Below are 19,585 nucleotides of genomic sequence, written 5' to 3'. Positions count from 1 at the left end.
CCCTCAGTGCCTCTGTCCTGTGTCCTTAGTGCCCTCAGTGCCTCCTATGTCCTTAGAGCCCTCAGTGCCACTTCCTATGTCCTTAGTGCCCTCAGTGCCACTTCCTATGTTCTTAGTGCTCCCCAGTGCCTCCTTCCTATATCCCCTTCACTGCCTTCCACACTTTGTCTCACCCCACCCTCTGAAGCCAGCCTGCCTGCCTGCCTCCCTCCCATCCCCCTTTGCAGTATAACCCTTGAGAAGCATGTTTCCATTTTCCCCCCTGCCACTACTGCCACCGTGCAGCCGACCCTACTGACCCTCCCATTGTGAGTCGACCGGCAGTCCTCCTGGCTCTGGCAGCATCCGCAGCGCTCTGGGCACGCTGCTTCACTGCCTTCTGCTGCCCTGATTTCCTCTGCTGTGTCTCTGATGATGTCATCAGGGACGCGGCAGAGGAAATCAGGGCGGTGGAGGGCCGCAAGGCAGCGTGTTTGTAGTGCTGCGGACGCTACTGGAGGCAAGAGGTTTGTGGTCATCTCGCGGTGGGAGGTCGGGTGGGAGGTTCAACGGGGGTTTGGGTGCGGCGGGGGGGGGGGGGGTGTGTGACGATGACGAATTGGCTTACAGGAAAACAGAACCCTAGGCGCGCATGCACACTCCTACCTGCCAGGGACCTACTGATCATGGAACACGCAAGTGGGAGTGCGCAAGAGCACTTAGGGTTTTATTATTATAGATTTGCATGAGGACTCACCTGACACACTGTCTCTTGGAATATTAAACACGCACTGAGCCACATCTGTGCATGAGTAACCATATCACAACATACACAGACTTGTTTCAGCATACTTGCTACTTTCTTTCATACTCAGGTAGATAAATTATTGGTAAAAGGGCCCCCATGTAAGCTATGGGGCTCTGCTAAAAGAAAAAGAAAAGAAGAAAAGTTTTCAAAATAAAACTGGGATCTACAACAGACCCAAATAATTTAAAGAAAACTACTTACTTTACCAGAGGACAAATCTATAATAATAAAACCCTAAGCATGCATGCGCACTCCTATCTGCGTGTTCCTTGATCCATATGTCCGTGGCAGGTAGGAGTGCGTATGCGCGCTTTGAATCCCCCCTCCTGTTGACCCTCCCATCCAACCCTCCCACCGCTGAGTCCGGCAATGAGAGGTTCCCTCAACAGGAAGCATCGGGTCAAATTCAAATGCTCCCGGCAGGTCGGGAGGGGGCGGAGTAGGCTCGCACACCTGGCAGGGACAGGGCAGGAATGAGGCTCCCTGCAGGAGCCGGCCCTATGGCTGGAGTTCGCCGCTGAGTCCGGTGAGGAGTGGTTCCCTCAACAGGAAGCGTCGGGTCAAATTCAAATACTCCCGGCAGGTCAGGAGGGGGCGGAGCAGGCTCGCACGCCAGCGGGAACAGGAATGAGACTCCCTGCAGGAGCCGGCCCGATGGCTGGAGATCGCCGGACTAGACAGGGGGAGCAGGTAAGAGGTGCTGCTAGACGGGGGACGGGGGGGGGGGAGGTAAAAGAAAGGGAGAAGACCTACTGCTGGACAGGGGGAGAATGAAGGGGTGCTGCTGGACAGGGGGAGACTTAAAACAAAGGGAGAAGGGCTCCTGCAGCACAGGGGGGAGCAGGGAAGGGGTGCTGCAGAACAGAGGGGAGGTAAAAGGAAGGGAGAAGGGCTCCTGCTGCACAGGGGGAGCAAGGAAGGGGTGCTGCAGAACAGAGGGGAGGTAAAAGGAAGGGAGAAGGGCTACTGCTGGACAGGGGGAGCAGGCAAGGGGTGGTGGTGGACAGCCAAGGAAAGATAGAGACAGAAAGTAGCCAAGGAGAGAAAAAGAAAGAAAGAAAGACAGACACACACATATTCTAGCACCCGTTAATGTAATGGGCTTAAAGACTAGTATAGAAATATATACAAGGAGGTGCTGAAAAGTTCTCAGCCCAGATAGCCAGCATCCTAAATTCTGAGCGTTATTGTGTCACTGTATCTGAAAAAAGTGTCATCTTATTTTATTAAGTGCCAATTTGCAGAAATTAAATTCTAGGTTTTGACATTGTTTCAGATTATTGATTGAACCATATCCATGTTGGGCTGAGAACTTTTCAGCACCCCCTTGTACTTTAATATAAACAGGAAAGAGCTCTGATCATAGTAATAACAGTCTTAGAGATCTTTTACTAAGGTGAGCTAATGAATTTATTTATGTATTTAATTTGTTTTCTATCCCGTCCTCCCCAAAGAGCGCGGAATTGGTTATTGGTTAACATACAGTTAACAGGTTGCAATTTGCCACACTCCTATCTGCGTGGGTGGGGTTTTTTTTTCTGGTACAAGTTTTTATCCTAACTTGACCCATACCATGGATCTATTATCAATATTTATAATATAGAGCTTACAAGTTGCAAATTGCCATAGTTACAGCCTCACAAAAGCCAGAGGCAACTTAAACAAGAAATGGTTGCTGAAAGGAAGTTATAAAGTTAATATGCAAATAAGCACATTTAAATAAACCAATCAAAACATGCATGCAGAAAAATCAGCCAATGTTAAACCATCTGCTATCCAAAATATTTTTATTCATTCTTGCAGTTTTAAATAAAAGCAAGCTACTTAATGTAGGGGTGTAGTTATGATGTTGCTACTAGAGAATGACACGGTGACAAAATTCATCACCGTTCCCGTCCCCGCGGATAACCGCGGGAAATAATCCCATGTCATTTTCTAATGTCTATTTCAACCTCGGTCCTTCTACACCAGCATTCTTCAAAGCAAAGCTTGTGGGTCAGTGGCTGTGCCCAATTATACTCTGTTTCTTTCCTCTCTCCTTAAAGAATGACATGAAGATGGTTTCCCGCGGTTATCCGCGGGGACGGGAACAGTGATGAATTTTGTCACCGTGTCATTCTCTAGTTGCTACCATTAAGCTATTAAGTTGTGCTATTTTACCACTAAACTGTGTTACTTTAGCACAAGTTCCATTGTACAAAATGAGACATAGTTACTAAGAAATGGAATTCTAGAGTGACACTCTGGGCTCCTTTTACTAAGCTGTGTTAGCGGTTTTAGCACGCGCTAGACGCTAACGCCTCCATTGAGCTGGCGTTAGTTTTTGGCGTGTAGCGTGGGGTTAACACAGTCGGCAATGTAGCGCGCGCTAAAAACGCTAGCACACCTTAGTAAAAGTTTCAAGTTTATTAGGATTTTATATACCGCCTATCAAGGTTATCTAAGCGGTTTTTACAATCAGGTACTCAAGCATTTTTCCCTCTCTGACCCTGTGGGCTCACAATCTATCTAACGTACCTGGGGCTATGGAGGATTAAGTGACTTGCCTAGGGTCACAAGGAGCAGTGCGGGGTTTGAACCCACAACCCCAGGGTGCTGAGGCTGTAGATCCAACCACTGCGCCACACTCCTCTATTCCTGAACTTGTGGGTAGTCAATCCCTTCTTGCAAGAATTCTCATAGGGAGCTTCATTAGCATTCATTTGCTCTGATTTCCATCCCTTTGGGTTGTCCACTAATTCCTCAGTTCTGTCTGTACAAGTGGTCCATCTAGCACAGTAGCCTGTCTTCAAGGTGGCCAACCTAGATCACTAGTACCTGGCAAAAACCCAAAGAGTAGCAGTATTCCCTGCTACCAATCCAGGGCAAGCAATGGCTTCCCCCAAGTCTGTCTAAATAAAAGATTATGGACTTTTCCTCCAGGAAATTGTCCAAACCTTTCTTACAACCAGCTATGCTATCCACTCTTATCACAACCTCTGGTAGAGCATAACTATTCTCTGAGTGAAAAAGTATTTCCTCCTACTGGTTTTAAAAGTATTTCCCTGTAACTTTATTGAGTGTCCCTTAGTCTCTGCAATTTCTGATGGAGTGAAAAATCGATCCACTTGTACCTGTTCTAAACCACTCAGGATTTTGTAGACTTCGATCATATCTCCCCTCAGCCGTCTCTTTTCCAAGTTGAAGAGCCCTAACCTTTTTAGTCTTTCCTCATATGAGAGGAGTTCCATCCCCTTTATCATCTTGGTTGCTCTTCTTTGAACCTTTTCTAGTGCCACTATATTTTTCTTTAGCTAAGGAGACCAGAATTGTACACAACACTCCAGATGAGGTTGTATCATGGAGCAATACAGAGGCATTATAACATTCTTAGTCTTGTTAACCATCTTTTTTTAAATAATTCCTAGCATCTTGATTGCTTCTTGGGCGGAAGGTTTCATCGTATTGTCTACAATGACACGCAAATCTTTTTCTTGGGCGCTAACACTAAGGTGTACCCTTAGCATCTGGTAACTGTGATTTGGGTTATTATTCTCAATGTGCATCACTTTGCATTTGTCCACATTAAATTTCATCTGCCTCTTGGATGCCCAGTTTTTTCCTAAACTTGAATGCAGATTGTGAAAAATTGCAGGCAGTTTTAATAACTTTGAACAGTTTAGTGTCATCTCCAAATTAATCACCTCACTCGTCGTTCCAATTTCCAGGTTATTTATAAATAAGTTAAACAGCACTGGTCCCAGTACAGATCCCTGTGGTACTCCACTGCTTACTCTCTTCCATTGAGAAAAATTACCATTTAACCCTACCCTCTGTTTTCTATCCAGTAACCAATTTTTAATCCACAACTGAACTTTGTCACCTATTCTTTAATTTTCTCAGGAGCCTTTCATTAGGAACTTTGTCAAAAGCTTTCTGAAAATCTAGATACACTAAATCAGCCAGCTCACCTTTAACCACATATTTATTCACACCTTCAAAGAGGTCAAGCAAATTGGTGTGGGAAGATCTCCCTCAGCTGAACCCATGCTGACTCTCTCATTAAATCATGCTTGTTTTTTCTGCTCGTATTTATTTTCAATTAAATTTGGATTTTTTTTGTTTTTGTTTTGTATTTTTGCTAACCGTTTGGGAAGATTTTTGGTGCTGCAGAGGATTCCACTCTTGGGACAGCTATAGCTGTGGGAGAGCGCAGACTCTGAGGTTGAGGGTCTGTTTCCAAGGGGCAGACTGCTTTGCAATACACCCACTTGGACAGCCTGCACTAACAGTTCAGGAGTTCAGGGACCATTCCCTTGGGAGCAAGGCTTGCCCCAGGTTCATCCACAGTGGGCTTGAGCACAGGCTGAGTGGTTCTGTGGTGTTTTTTTCTAGGTTCGGGGTCAACTGCTTTTCTCCCCTCATTTGGGTGCGTGAGTTCTGATGGGGGGTTGAGGTCTCCGGCTGGTTCACTGGGCCTGAGAGGCAGTCCGAAGACACAAGCAGTCTGAATTCCAGGCTTGTTGAAGCAGAAGTTCTCTCTGTAAGATGTTTGCAGCTTGCACACTTGAAGCTCCCAACACAAAGCATGGCAGGGGGAGGAAAGGTCTTAAAATTGATTTTTTTTTGGAGTTCTGAGATTAGAGTTATGTTCCCCCACCTCTAAAATCCCAAAATCGCTAGTGAATGTGGTGCGTGAGGGAGGAGGGAGCCACTGGCTTAACATCCTCTGATCCCTCAGGGGCTGTTAGTGCCTTGCCTGACCGAGGCCAGAGAAAAAGTCCAGATTTGAGCTGTGGAGTAGCGCAAGTGCATCTCCAGTGAAGTGCAGCTGAGGTGCTGCTCAAAACCCCAGAAAAGAGCTTGTGAGCAGCCATCTGGACGTGCTGGTCAGGGATTTCCTCCTGAATTCAACAATATGATGTTTGAAGATTACATGATTAACAAGTGCTGCATTGAACGCTCAGGATCATGGCTCTGCTGGCACCAGGGTTCCCCCCAAAAGTGCAATTCCCCAGCAACAGTGCCATGTGCAAGATAGGGAAGTTCAGTCTGTGGAAGACAGGGATGAAGAGGGCTCTATTTCAATGCCTTTACACTCCCAGTCAGGGTCCTCTGTAGCAGGAGATGCTGCTTCTTCTCTGGGGGGGGGGGGGCTGGGTCCCGATCTGGTGAAGGCCCCTGATACCAGCAGGCAGAGGAAACTCAGCGGCAAGCCAGTCTTTAAATGTAGTACCCAATTGACGCTCCGACAGCGTTTCAGGGACCCCGATAAAACGTAAGTTGTCCCGCCGAGTTCGATTTTCGAGGTCTTCCGTTTTTCCTCACTCACTGCTAGGCACTGCTCCAGACTGGCAAGTTGGCAAGTCGATCACTCAGAGTCTGGGCCGAATCTTCCACTGCCGATACTCTTGTCTCCAGCTCGGTGGTTCAGGCAACTGTGTCCCCCATCAAGGTCTCTAAATGCAAAATTTGGCTCGAGAGTTTTTACATTTACGGGGCCAAAGCAGACGCTACCGCCATGGTAAGCTGCCTCAGTTGTACATCGGTGAACTCCGCCACAGAAGACCCCGCCTCCGCCATGCTGTCCTTCATCAGGCACGCTTTATCCTTGGGTTTAGCCGCGGTTCAGCTGGATCGGCAGCCCCCTGATTTGGACACAAAGTGGTCCATAGACAGACCAGCGGGAGATGAGAAACCACGGAGCTTCGAATTGCCGATAATGGTAAGTAAATAGTAGATGTGCGCATGGGGGCCCGGGAGCTGCAGAGAACACTCTCTTTACTGCATCACGTGGTCCGGATAGAGGGGATATAACTACAATCTGTTTTTAGAAAAGAGAGAGGTAACATGTATGGAGAGCACAATAAGGAAGGAGGTGGGAAAACACAAAGAAGATAGCAGCGATATCCCTTTGGAAGGAGTTATAGGTTGTAGGCATCTTTAAATAAAAAGCTTTTCAAGTTACTTTTGAAACACGCTAAATTTTCCTCCTCTCTTATGTATGTTGGCATAGTGTTCCACGGTCATGGAGACAACACCTCAGCACAGGCAAAAAAAATGCTAATTATCCAACTAGATCTCTCCGCAGCCTTTGACCTGGTAGATCATAACATCCTTCTACAAATACTGGACTCAATAGGAATCAGTGGAAAGGTACTATCATGGTTTAAAGGATTCCTACAATCCAGAACATACAGAGTTAAAACAAACAAAGAAAAATCTGAGCCGTGGTCTAATCCCTGTGGAGTACCCCAAAGATCATCTCTTTCTCCCACACTCTTCAACCTATGCATTGCCTCCCTCGGCTCCTACCTAGACGAACAAGGTCTGACCTCCTACAGTTATGCAGACGACATCACCATTCTCCTTCCGTTCGATCAACCAACACCATCCATGGCAGACACGATACAAAGAACACTAGAAACAATAGCAACATGGATGAAAGACCACAAACTAAAACTAAATCCGGACAAAACAAACTTTATCCTACTCGAAAATAACAAAATCTCAACTGTAACAAATCTTGTCATAAACTCTACAACATACTACTTCCACCCCAATTTAAAACTCCTGGGGGTGCTAATAGATATAGGCTGTACAATTCAGCCACAAATCAACAAAACAATAAAAGAAATCATTCGCAATCATAAGAAACCTGAGGCAAGTCAGAAAATTCTTCGACATAAATCAATTCCAACTCTTGGTGCAATCCCTAATCCTAGGTCTAATAGACTACTGCAACATACTATATCTCCCATGCACAGCAACCATGATAAAACAACTACAAGCAACACAAAACACAGCCCTAAGACTGATCTACTCACTGAAGAAATTCGACCACATCACAGAGGCATACCACGACTCACATTGGCTTCCAATACAAGCGAGAATACACTTCAAATTTTACTGCTTACTATTTAAAGCAATAAATGAAGACAGCCCAGCCTATTGGAACAATTGACTAGTTCAATCCACCTCAACCATACAAAGGAGAACCCATGTACTATTCACACACCCTCCAATGAAAAACGTAAAAAAAAAACCAAAAACCAACTGTACGACAACCTCCTAGCCACTCAAGCTGCAACACTTGACCCACAACTCTACAACCTATTGACCACAACCACAGACTACAAAACCTTCAAGAAAGAAATAAAAACCCTTCTATTTAAAAAACATAAAACCCAACTAACACAAGATGCCCCAAGCATCACCTACAACTACTACATATGTACATCCAATATCTTGACTACTCAGATGTAATCCTTAGCAACTCAAAGAAATGTACAAACCACTCCCTAAATACTTCTAATCTCCAGACAATCCATTTTCAATCCGCCTTGAACCGCAAGGTAATGGTGGAATAGAAATTCCTAATGTAATATAAAATATCCTGCCATCGTTGCCCTGGATCGGTAGTCTGGAATGTTGCTTACTCCTTGGGTTTTGGCCAGGTATTAGTGACCTGGATTGGCCACCATGAGAACGGGCTACTGGGCTTGATGGACCATTAGTCTGACCCAGTAAGGCTATTCTTATGTTCTTATGTCATGTCCCTATTATTTTTAGTGATGGGACCGTTAACAATTTTTGATCCATAGACCAAAGTGTACGTGAGGTAATATATGGAATGAGTAATTTATCTATGAATTGTGGTTCTTTTGAGGATCAGGGTTTAAATGATAGAAGTAAAATATTAAACGTGATTCTATGACTGACTGGGAGCCAGTGAGATTTCTCTAATAACAATTTCAGCACCGAATCCCTACTGACCTCCCTAATCTCCAAGGTCCAACAACTTCACTCCCGCAACAAGTTTGCCGTCCTCTTGCAATTTGACCTTTCTGCCGCTTTCGACGTTGTTCATCACGACATTCTACTTTACCAACTCTCCGAGATTGGCATCACCTCCACTGTCCTCGAATGGTTCTCAAAATTCCTTCGTTCCCGTTCCTACATTGTCAACATGAATGGCACCTCATCCTCCCCCTGGACACCAATCTGTGGAGTCCCACAAGGCTCATCTCTATCTCCTATCCTCTTCAACATTTATATGTCCTCCCTAAAACTCCTCCACCTATCCCCCCTTGAAACAATTTACACCTATGCTGACGACATCCTTGTCCTTCTCGAGACCGACTCGAACCTCACTGATCTCTCATTGAACATATCCTCCTGTATCTCAAACCTCCAATCTTGGGCCCACACCGTCCAAATGAAATTGAATGAATCCAAGACAAAACTACTTTGGCTTGGCCCAAAATGAGCTCAGCTACCCCCCTCAATCCCACTGTCTTCCGGCTCCTCTCTGCAGCTCGAATTCTCCAGCAAGGTCCTGGGCATCATCTATGATTCTACACTGTCCTTCAACGACCACCTCAACTCCCTGGTAAAAAAATGCTATTTCAGCCTTCACATGCTGAGGTCAATAAGATCCTGTTTCCATCAAAAACATTTTGCCGTTCTCGTCCAATCCATCATCCTCTCCAGACTGGACTATTGCAATTCCATCTTCATATGCCTAACGAAGAAAAACCTCCACAGACTCCAACGGATCCAAAATGTCGCGGCCAAGCTTATCTTTGCTAAAAGCAAATTCGATCACGTCTCACCACTCCTTTACAAGCTTCACTGGCTTCCGATAACTTCCAGAGTCTACTTCAAATGCATCAGCCTAACTTTCAAGATCCTCCATGGCATCCTTCCTCCACTAATTCCACTCTCCTGGAATTCCTCGAATCTTAGTACCTCCAGACCTACCCAAATATTGAAACTATCCTTCCCCTCACTAAAAGACATTTCCCACCCAGGAAAACTGGGGTCTTCCCTCCTCTTCAGATTCACCGAGCTCTGGAATAACCTCACCTCCCCCCTTCAGAACCTGAGTGCTCTCCAACCCTTTCGCAAACATCTGAAAACCTGGCTTTTCTCTAAAATCTAACTCTCCCTCCTCTCTTACATTCTAGCTCTCTAACATTCTTCTTCCCTCCGATCTTCATCTAACCCTTTCCCTGGAGTTCCTTTCTCATTACAATCCCTGTAAACCGTGCCGAGCTCCACGACCATGGAGATGGCGCGGTATAAAAACCTAAGGTTTAGTTTAGTTTAGTTTAGTGTTACAGCTCTTTTTTATTTTAAATGCTGAGCTCTCCAGAAACAGAGAAGTACCCACTCAACCTGAATGTACATCACTGCAATAGCTCTCAGGCTTACAAGTGTTAAAGATATTTATATACAGTAGGTATGTGTCAGTTTGTGGAGAGCTGACATATAAAGTCTGTTAGACCATAAATAATTCAAAAGACTTATCTTGCAAATATAATGGATATGAAATACTATGAAAACAAAGCATAGTGTTACTCTTGTTGAATGACTACATTCAATCACAAAAAAACCAAGTAAACAAGATTATTACTATAGATCAGTGAGCCATTTGAGACTGCACCTGCACTTTCCTTAGGGTTCAGTCTGAAGTTTGTTTTTTGCCTTTCCATAATTAGATTTAATTTCTTTTACGAACAGATGTGTAGCACAAAAATCAGAAATGGGTAAGATTTGGGTAAATCTAGTTCAAGACTGATTTACAACTCCCAAGTGATTAAACTTATCAACGGCCTGATGAAAGATGTTAGCAGGATCACAACTATCCCTTATATGTACTTCATCTCTTGTTCTGAATCAGTTTACTTAACACAGAAGTATAGATTTCTTAGTTTAGAAGCTGAAGCTTGTTGTTGAAGAAACTGAACTCTGTTTTCTTTTGGTAAAAAGATACTTTTCATTTCTTAGATAAGCATTTACAGTATTTATTTTCAACAAGACAACATTTTGAGATGTAGAAGCCTAGGCATAGCCTGACCAATGCTAGGAAAATATTTTCTTACTGAATAGACCCATGGTGAATTGTCTCCAGCTGATATTTTTCTTCATTTAGTGAGACAATATTGGCAATGAATGTTGTTTCCACAATAAGAACAAAGTGATAAATAACAATTGTTCTAGTCACAAATTTATTGTTATTATTATTTTTTTTTTTTACAATATTCACGGCCATAATACATAAGAATTTGCCACTGCTGAGTCAGACCAGTGGTCCATTGAACCCAGCAGTCCGCTCACGCAGCGGCCCCCAGGTCAAAGACCAGTGCCCTAACCGAGACCAGCCCTACCTGCGTTCATTCTGGTTCAGCAGGAACATGTCCAACCTTGTCTTGAATCCCTGGAGGATGTTTTCCCCTATAACAGATTCCGGAAGAGCATTCCAGTTCTCTACCACTCTCTGGGTGAAGAAGAACTTCCTTAAGTTTGTACAGAATCTATCCCCTTTTAATTTTAGAGAGGGCCCTCTCGTTCTCTCTACCTTGGAGAGGGTGAACAACCTGTCTTTATCTACTAAGTCTATTCCCTTCATTATCTTGAATGTTTCGATCATGTTCCTTCTAAGTCTCCTCTTTTAAAGGGAGAATAGGCCCAGCTTCTCTAATCTCTCACTGTACAGCAACTTCTCCAACCCCTTCACCATTTTAGTTGCTCTTCTCTGGACCCTTTCGAGTAGTACCGTGTCCTTCTTCATGGACGTAGTATTCCAGGTGAGACTAAATAACTTTATCCCCACCTATCGATGACATATAAACATTGAAAAGCAATGGGGATAATGGAGACCCCTGTGGAACACCAGATGAATGACTTCAAGTACCAGAAAGATCATAATTAAAACGTACTTGATAGGTGCGAGACATAAGAAAACTCCAAAACCAGTCTAACACCTCTCCTCTGATGCCAATAGCATTCAAGCATTGTAACAATTTCCCATGGTCCACTAAATCAAATGCAGAACTCATTTCAAATTGTATGATCAAGGCATTAAGGCCCCTACTGAATAAAGAACGTAGATTTCCAAAATGGCCGCAATTACCGTCTCAGTGCTAAACAATGGTCTAAAACCAGATTGAGATTCATACAAAAGAGAAAACTGATCAAGATATTCCATTAGTTGAAAATGTACCAATCCTTCCATAATTTTTACAAAAAATGGAATGGATGCTTCTGGTCTATAATTAGTTGTTAATGCTAATGATTCTTTACAATATTTTGGAATCAGAGTTATTATAATGGGACCATTGTTAGTAAGGAATTTTCCATTCTTTAAATTATCAGTCAAATAATTCAGCAACTTTAGTTTAAAATCTAATGGAGCTGCTTTCATAATTTCCGGAGGACAAGAGTCCAAAACACATGATTTAGCATACTTATTATATAATTTAATATAATAGTTCCATTCTAGATCATGAAAGGAGCTCAAAATCATGTCCACTTTATTACACTTCCTTGCATATTAAGAGCTCTTTTTACTAAGCTGCGATAGCATTTTTAGTGCATGCAGAATTGTAGCGCACACTAAACCTGCACTACGCGGCTAGAACTAACACTAGTTCAATGCTGGCGTTAGCGTCTAGCACGCAGCAATTCTGCGTGCACTAAGCGCGCGCTAAAACCGCTATCACAGCTTAGTAAAAGGAGCCCTAAGTGTTTGATATTCATATGTACCATTTATTGAACAATTATTTCTTAAAATTTTAATTTTTTAAATCAGAATGCTATGCTAAATCATTTGCTGAAGGTAACTTAATATTGTGTATGAACTGATTGTAGCGTGTGGTATCAAATAAATGTGTAACCAAATTAAACAATTCTTTTGTATTGATACTCTTTGAACCAATATTAGATGAATCAATTTTAAATGAATAAAATGCTTTATGTTTTTCTTTTATCAATTGTTTGTAAGTTTTTACATTGGATCTCCAATTAATCCAGTCTAATAATTTTCCTGATTTTTGCCAAAATTTCTTTCCAATCATCTTACTAATTGTTTCATTTTTAGAAGTTCATTATCAAACCACTTATATCTATTTAAACAATTTTTACTATTTCATTTAGGGACAATTTTATCTAGAATGGATATACTTGTTTTCATCCAGTAATCCCAGAAATCAACCCCTTGAATGCTATCATTCAAGGGGTTGATTTCTGGGATTACTGGATGAAAACAAGTATATCCATTCTAGATAAAATTGTCCCTAAATGAAATAGTAAAAATTGTTCTGGAATTACTGGATGAAAACAAGTATATCCATTATGTCTTTATGCCGTAGCTAGTGCGAAGTCAGGTAGTATAAATATTTTTGAACATTGCCATGTCAGTGCAGGAAAAGCTTTGGCTTTAGTAAAGATTATGAATGCTTGTAGATATCAGAGCACCTTTAAGTGTGCCCTCACCACCTCAAACGATCATTGAAATTGCAAGCCCAGAAAATTCAGAATCAATTTTTCAGCAAATGTAATTGGATCAGTTCCTTCTACATCCTCGAGAATCCCGAGGGTCAGTAAATTGTTCCTTCTACTGCAGTTATTAGCCTCCTAAAGATCTTGACCCAATTGTTCCACAAATTTAAGATGTTGCTCATGCACTTCATTTTCTAGCATTGAAACTCTGTGTTGTATCGATTTGTTGCTCGCCGAAAGTTTGTACTGTACTTTTTAACTGTACAAGTTTCATCTTGAGTTCAGCTACTTTTTGTGAATTCCCATGGACCATACCTTTAATTTGTGCTAGTTGGCCATTATCGGTTCCAGCACCTCTGAAATTTAAAATCAAACAAAGATGAGGATAAGACAAATTGGAGACTCAAATTAAAAAAGTATAAACTCTTGATTAAAGAAAAACGCTCAAAATACTATACAAGGAAAATAGGTTCATCCAAGATAAACAATAGAGAATTGTTAGAGCTGGTTAATAAATTAACAGATACTACTTGCTCTGATACCGGATAATGAATACTGTCACACCCACGCTCTTGAGCTGTGTCGCGAGCCCACAGGATCGTGACAAAGTTCTCTGGCCCGCCGTGTCCCTTACCACCAAGGGACCCTTCAGGACTTTACCTGGCTTACTATTAGCAGTAAGGGAAGAGTTCAAGTCAGAATGCATCAAATCTTAGCTTTATTATGGTTACTGGTTTCACAAAGCAAAAATGTAGGCTTCAGCTTAGCAGTTTCAAAACAAACAATCATTCACCTTTGGCAAACATAGGTTTCTCATTCAGAGACAAAACCCTCAAATCCAGTGTCTAGGTTTTGTACATAAAGCATAATTCTGTCCCCTGCTTCTGGACTTTCTCAGTATCCTGAAACACAGTCCTCTTCACCAGAGCAGGTAGTTTTAAGAATATAAGTTTAGAACATTTACTAAGCTGCTTATTCTCCAGCAGCTCTGCCAATTCGTGGACATGTAAAGCACGGAAGAAAAAACTCCAAACAAAAACTGAGCAACAAAAGCAGGCAAGTAGGTCACATGGTTTCACTTCAGCTCAACGTTTCCCCAAACAAAGTGTTGTTCTGTAAGTAGGCATAACATTCAGAAGCACAGGTTTTATAAGGAAAACTTAGCACAGCCAAGTCTGTGGAGAAGTTTTACTTTGGAAACCCTTGGCTCTGGGAACGTGCAGGGCTCTCAGAAAGTTTCCCTGCTGAGACATTACTGTGATCAGCTGTGGGGGAGGAATGTACTTTGCTCAGCTTAGCTGCTAACAGGAAAATATCTCCAAACATTTGTTAGGCTCAAAATTAAAGCTCTCAGGCACAAACTTAAAGTTCAATATGAAAGGAGAGAAATACAAATTTCCATTAAAAGAAAAACACTATCTTACCTGGAGGCTCAGAGATTGTAGGCAAAGACACAGCACTTCTATATCTCACTGCATTTCTATATCCATGGGAAAAGTCTCAGGTCCTACCAGACTATCTTGCGTGTCCATGGCTTCCCCTGGGTTTTGTTCCCAACTCTCAGAGGCAAAAGCCAGCTCCTCTGCATCTACCATCTGGCAATCAGTTTCCCTAGCCTCCTTAGGCTGGGGAGAGAAAATCTTCCTTTCTCTCAGGCTCCTGCCAGCTTCTGTTTTCCACAGTTCAGCCAGGTTCTCCCCTGCTTGCCTCCCTAATGTTCTGCACTGCCTCGTTTTAAGCTGTGGAGAGACACTCCCCCTTAGCCTATGTGGGGGAAGGGCCTTCCACATACTGGCTTATTCCATCTGGCTAAGGGCAGGTTCCTCTCCAGCCTTGACTCTTTCAGGGATAGGCTGCTGGAAAGGTAGCAATCTCCTGGCAGGCTTAGGGACAGGTTTAAACTGTGTGCAGCTTTCAAGCCTGTCCTTTCCCTGCCATACCTCATCTGTTGCCAACTCTCTGTCCCAGCAGTAGTCAGCTAGTTCTGTATTCTGTGATTCTACTTGGTCAGCTCTCTTGCATTTGTTACAATACCCACCATCTCCTCAAACCCTTGCAGAGTTCTTTAACAAAAAAATACTTGATTTGAGAGCATCCATTCCATCCTCAACTGTTAATCATGTTGACCTACAATTTAGTCACTGGGAAAATGTTTTCAGAGTGGATATGTTTTGGGATTATTTCCAAATTCCAGACTGGCATCAGTTTTTTAAAGTTGTTTAACAAATTTGTTAAATCAAACTGTCTATTAGATAAACTCCCTCAATGATTATGAAAAATGCAATATCAAATTTTAAAATGGATCTATTTAAATGGGTAACTGTTTCCCTTACTCGGGGATTGTTTCATGATGAATTGGGTCAAATTTTGATTACACCTATTCTTTTTTTTTTAATTCTTTATTGATTTTTAATCAAAAACAGTGTCATACAAACAAAAGAACAAAAGATATTCCACATATTACACTATTATCTATACAGGTAACATAAATATCATTAAATAATTTCATTTTCCTGCATATAATAATATCATAATATATACAATACAAATAAAGAATAAAGTTACCCAAATATCACTATCAATATTTATTCCCCTCCCTCCAACCCCCCCCCCCCCCCGGATGTGTAAAGATTACACCTATTCTTAAAGACCAGAAGGTATCAATTTCTATGAAATCTAATTGTAGGCCCATAGCAAGTATCCCCCTGTTTACTAAACTACTGGAAGGATTAGTCAATCTAGAATTAGTGAGTTATTTAGACAAATTTAATATCATCAATGAACATCAGTCAGGATTTGGAAAAGGATATAGCACTGAGATTGTTTTAGCCTCAATGCTTGACTACCTCCACTGTCTTTTTAGCAAAGACACTAGTGCACTGATTCTTCAGCTAGATCTTAGTAGTGCTTTCGATTTGGTAGATCACGAGATACTGTTGAATTGTTTGGATGTGATAGGGCTCTCAGGAAGAGTTAGGAATTGGTTCCAAGGTTTCCTGATAAAAAGATCATATCGTGTGGTTTGTGATGGCAATCCGTCTGGTGTGCCCCAGGGCTCCCCGCTGTCACCTACCCTATTTAACATCTATATTTCCCCCCTTGGACATTTATTGCAGAGCCTGAATCTAAATTTTTATATATATGTGGATGATATTTCTATTCTAATCCCTTTAAATGACTTTACTACTGATATCTTAAAACAAATATCCTACATCAACTTTGATAGAATAGTGGATGACCAGTTTCAAATTGAAACTTAATACAGAAAAGACTAAACTTTTTTAGCCAGCCCAAATGATAAAATAACTAAATCATCACTTCATCTAAATGGTTATGAATACCCGATTTCAAAAACTATTAAGATATTGGGAGCCATTTAACCATGATGGAACATACTAATCTAGTGGTAAAAAAATGTTTTTTTGCATTATGGAAGTTAAAGACCATAAAAAAATATTTTGACCCATTAACTTTTAGACTATTGGTGCAGGCTTTAGTTTTATCTATTTTAGATTACTGCAATATTATTTACTTAGGAGCCTCCAAGAATCTATTTAAAAAATTGAGGATAATTAAGAATACGGCTGTCCGATTGATTTTTGGCTTGAAGAAGAATGATCATATTAGTTCTTATTATTGTTTGTTGCGTTGGCTGCCTGTAGAGACACGAGTCTTATTCAAGTTTCTTGTATCTGTTTTAAGCTGATCACGGGACTATCTCCAACCTATCTCCTTTCACACTTTGTGTTGTATAGTCTGATGAGGAAAACTAGAAGCTTATACTTATTTGCTTATCTGAAAATTAATAGTTGTAGATACAAGACTTTTTGGGATAGGACCCTTACATTTCAAGCAGGTAAACAGCAGTCTTGGTTGGGCAAATGTATCTGTCAAGTCATATCGTCCTACTGTACTTTTCTGAAAGTAATTAAGACGATGCTGTTTGATAGATTCATTTCCTAATGTGAGTATTATCAGTAATGAATTGTATTTTAAGTAAAAGTTTGTATTGTACTTTTAAGAAATATTTTGTACTTTTTAAACTATTTTGTATTTTGCTGATTGTCCAGCTTTCTTCTGTGTAAACCGCCTAGAAATCATCCGGTTATGGCGGTATAGAAGAATAAAGTTATGTTATATGTTATGTTATGAAATTTCACAAGGTGAGGCCACCTTGATAGGTGAAGGCAAGTCCTGTTTGGGCCATTTCATGCCATCAGCCGATGGAAAGACAACATCATCTTTTTTAAAATCTTTTCCCGGAGCCATCTCAGTAACTACAACAACCACTGAATAAAGGTTGCTGATGTATAATAATAATAATAACAGCTTATTTATTGCAATACCGTGAAGTTCTATGTGGTTTATAAAGATTAAGCAAAGGTACAAATTGATTGACTTTAAGAGGGGAGGAAGAAAGAGGGTTAATAAGACAGGAAATCCATTTTTGAGGAGAGAGTATAGGTCTGCTTACAAGGAGTGCATATATTAAAAAGTTTGTGGGAGCTCTGATCTAAGCAGCCATGTTGGTTGCAAACCAGACCGGAAGTCCCTGACTTGGATTTTTTTTTTTTTTTTTTTAATGCCTCTCAAAGTTACTAGGGCAACCTTGTATGTTCCATGTCAAGAATGTCAGGCATACTGCATAGGAATCACCATGAAATCCAAACACCAATCTGCACCTGAGAGTCAGATGGAGGGTAATTCTATAACAGGCCATCTACTATAGCTACAAGTTATGGCACCTAATTTAAGCCTTCTTATTAAATACATAGCACAATTATCCATGATTGATGTACAATTGACTGTGCAAGAGCAAAGGAGTGGCCTGGTGGTTAGTGCTGCTGCCTCAACACCCTGATGTTGTGGGTTTGATTTCAGCATTGCTCCTTGTGACCCTGGCCTAGAATAAAGTGGCTGGGAGCAGCTGGAAACCCTGAAATCTATCTCTACTGCCTCTCTCTAGGAGAAACATCCCCATCAACAAACACTAGTGAAATAACCAAACTTTCTCAGACACTTAAAAGTCTTTGTCATTATAGGTCACAATGCTCTGTACTAACACAGACAAGATCTTGGATTGCCAACATTAAAAACAATTAGCCCATGCCTACTGCATATCAAAAGCATTGAAGAGCAGTAAGGTGCTCCAGCTTCTATCCATTGGAATCAATAATGTAGTGGTTATACTGAAATGTGTATATTACAACACTTATAAAGCAAAACAGATCACAGGAGGATATGCTTTCTCAGCACCTAGAAATCTAAGTACAGTACATTCCAAAAGGTTTTGATGTTTGATAGAATTACCGTAAGTGCATTTTAAAATAATTCTTTCTTCACAAGTCTCACAATAAAAATATACTCAGAGATGCACAGCATAGAGCAGTCAGTATATAGCCACTGTGTGTCAAAGTACTGTAAGCATGCATGTCCATACTTTACATACAATAACTAGAGCAAGTGCATAAATAAATGCATGCTATATATACTGCAAAAACAATTAGCATGCATATATTTATATGTAATGTGTATATAACACAAGATAACATACAGTATTCATGTGTCGGTAACTGTTTTTTTGGCCAGTATTTTTCAAAGTTGTGCTTTTATAAGCCTCCTATAAAGCACAAATGGAAGAAAAGAAAACTTAAAAGTGGCACAGGGAATGTAAATCACCCCTGTTCCTCCTTCCCACACTCACCTGTCATCATTCTGCCATCCTTGCTCTCCCAGAAGCAAATCCCGAAAACGGTACCTGGGAGGCAGAGGGGGTACTTCGTTTTCCAAGTCCACCATTCTCTCCCCAGCCAAGCACTCCTTTAGTGATAGTAAACGTTAATGGTGGAAAAGGGAGTTTTTACCCCAGCCCCAAATGGGAAACCGATGAGCTGACAAGGATTCAAAGAGACTGTCTCCTGCCAGAGCGCTACAAGGTGTCTTAGGAAGCTCCCCAGAAAGAAAACCGATGAATGAATGAATGAAGTTCTCTTCCTGCCAGTGCTGCTTGCTTCGGTTTCCTTGCTCCTATCCTCTCTCAAGAAGCTTTCACTATACTCCCAGATTTATTCTTTCCAAAAGATCTCAGTGCTGAGGATCGGCAGCAGGCACCTCTCTCATCTCCAGAGTGTTTTGGTATCCCTTGTTAGACAGCACCGTAGATTCTAAAGTAAAATATGCAGCTCCATGGTTCATTTGCTCAGCCCCACCTTTCAGGCAATTTCCAGCATGATCGCCACCAGAAATTCATTAGCATATCTGCTCCTGCTCCATCCGTGCATTTGAAAGACAGCAACTGTGCCAGTCCTATTCTTTTCAAATCATTCTATTTGTTGCACTGTTGCACCCATCTGTAAAAGAAGCCCCCATCGGGGAGGCGGGGAGCGGCGGAAAGAGGAGGGGGACGTTGTACCTTCTTGTTCTTCTCTTCTCCATCTTTTTCTTTTCTTTTTTTGTTTTTGTACTAGGTTTTGCATGGGGGATTATTCAGGCAGAAATCATGGTATATGATATAGTTTTAGAACATTTCAGAGT

The 19,585-nt window shown here is 41.6% G+C and overlaps 1 protein-coding gene across 1 annotated transcript in view; it reads right to left on the bottom strand.

The window, feature by feature from the left end:
• Nucleotides 1–18,855, bottom strand: part of LOC117368550 (potassium channel subfamily T member 2-like) — a 437,966-nt gene extending 419,111 nt beyond the window's left edge. The window contains exon 1 of the mRNA XM_033962282.1: nucleotides 18,756–18,855. Within this exon, the coding sequence (XP_033818173.1) occupies nucleotides 18,756–18,850 (95 nt within the window). The 5' untranslated portion in view covers nucleotides 18,851–18,855. The remainder of the gene's footprint in view (nucleotides 1–18,755) is intronic.
• Nucleotides 18,856–19,585: the final 730 nt, after the last annotated feature.

This window comes from Geotrypetes seraphini, chromosome 10 (assembly GCF_902459505.1).
Source record: "Geotrypetes seraphini chromosome 10, aGeoSer1.1, whole genome shotgun sequence".
Classification (NCBI taxonomy): Eukaryota; Metazoa; Chordata; class Amphibia; order Gymnophiona; family Dermophiidae; genus Geotrypetes; species Geotrypetes seraphini.
This window is presented reverse-complemented; position numbering and strand designations above follow the sequence as displayed.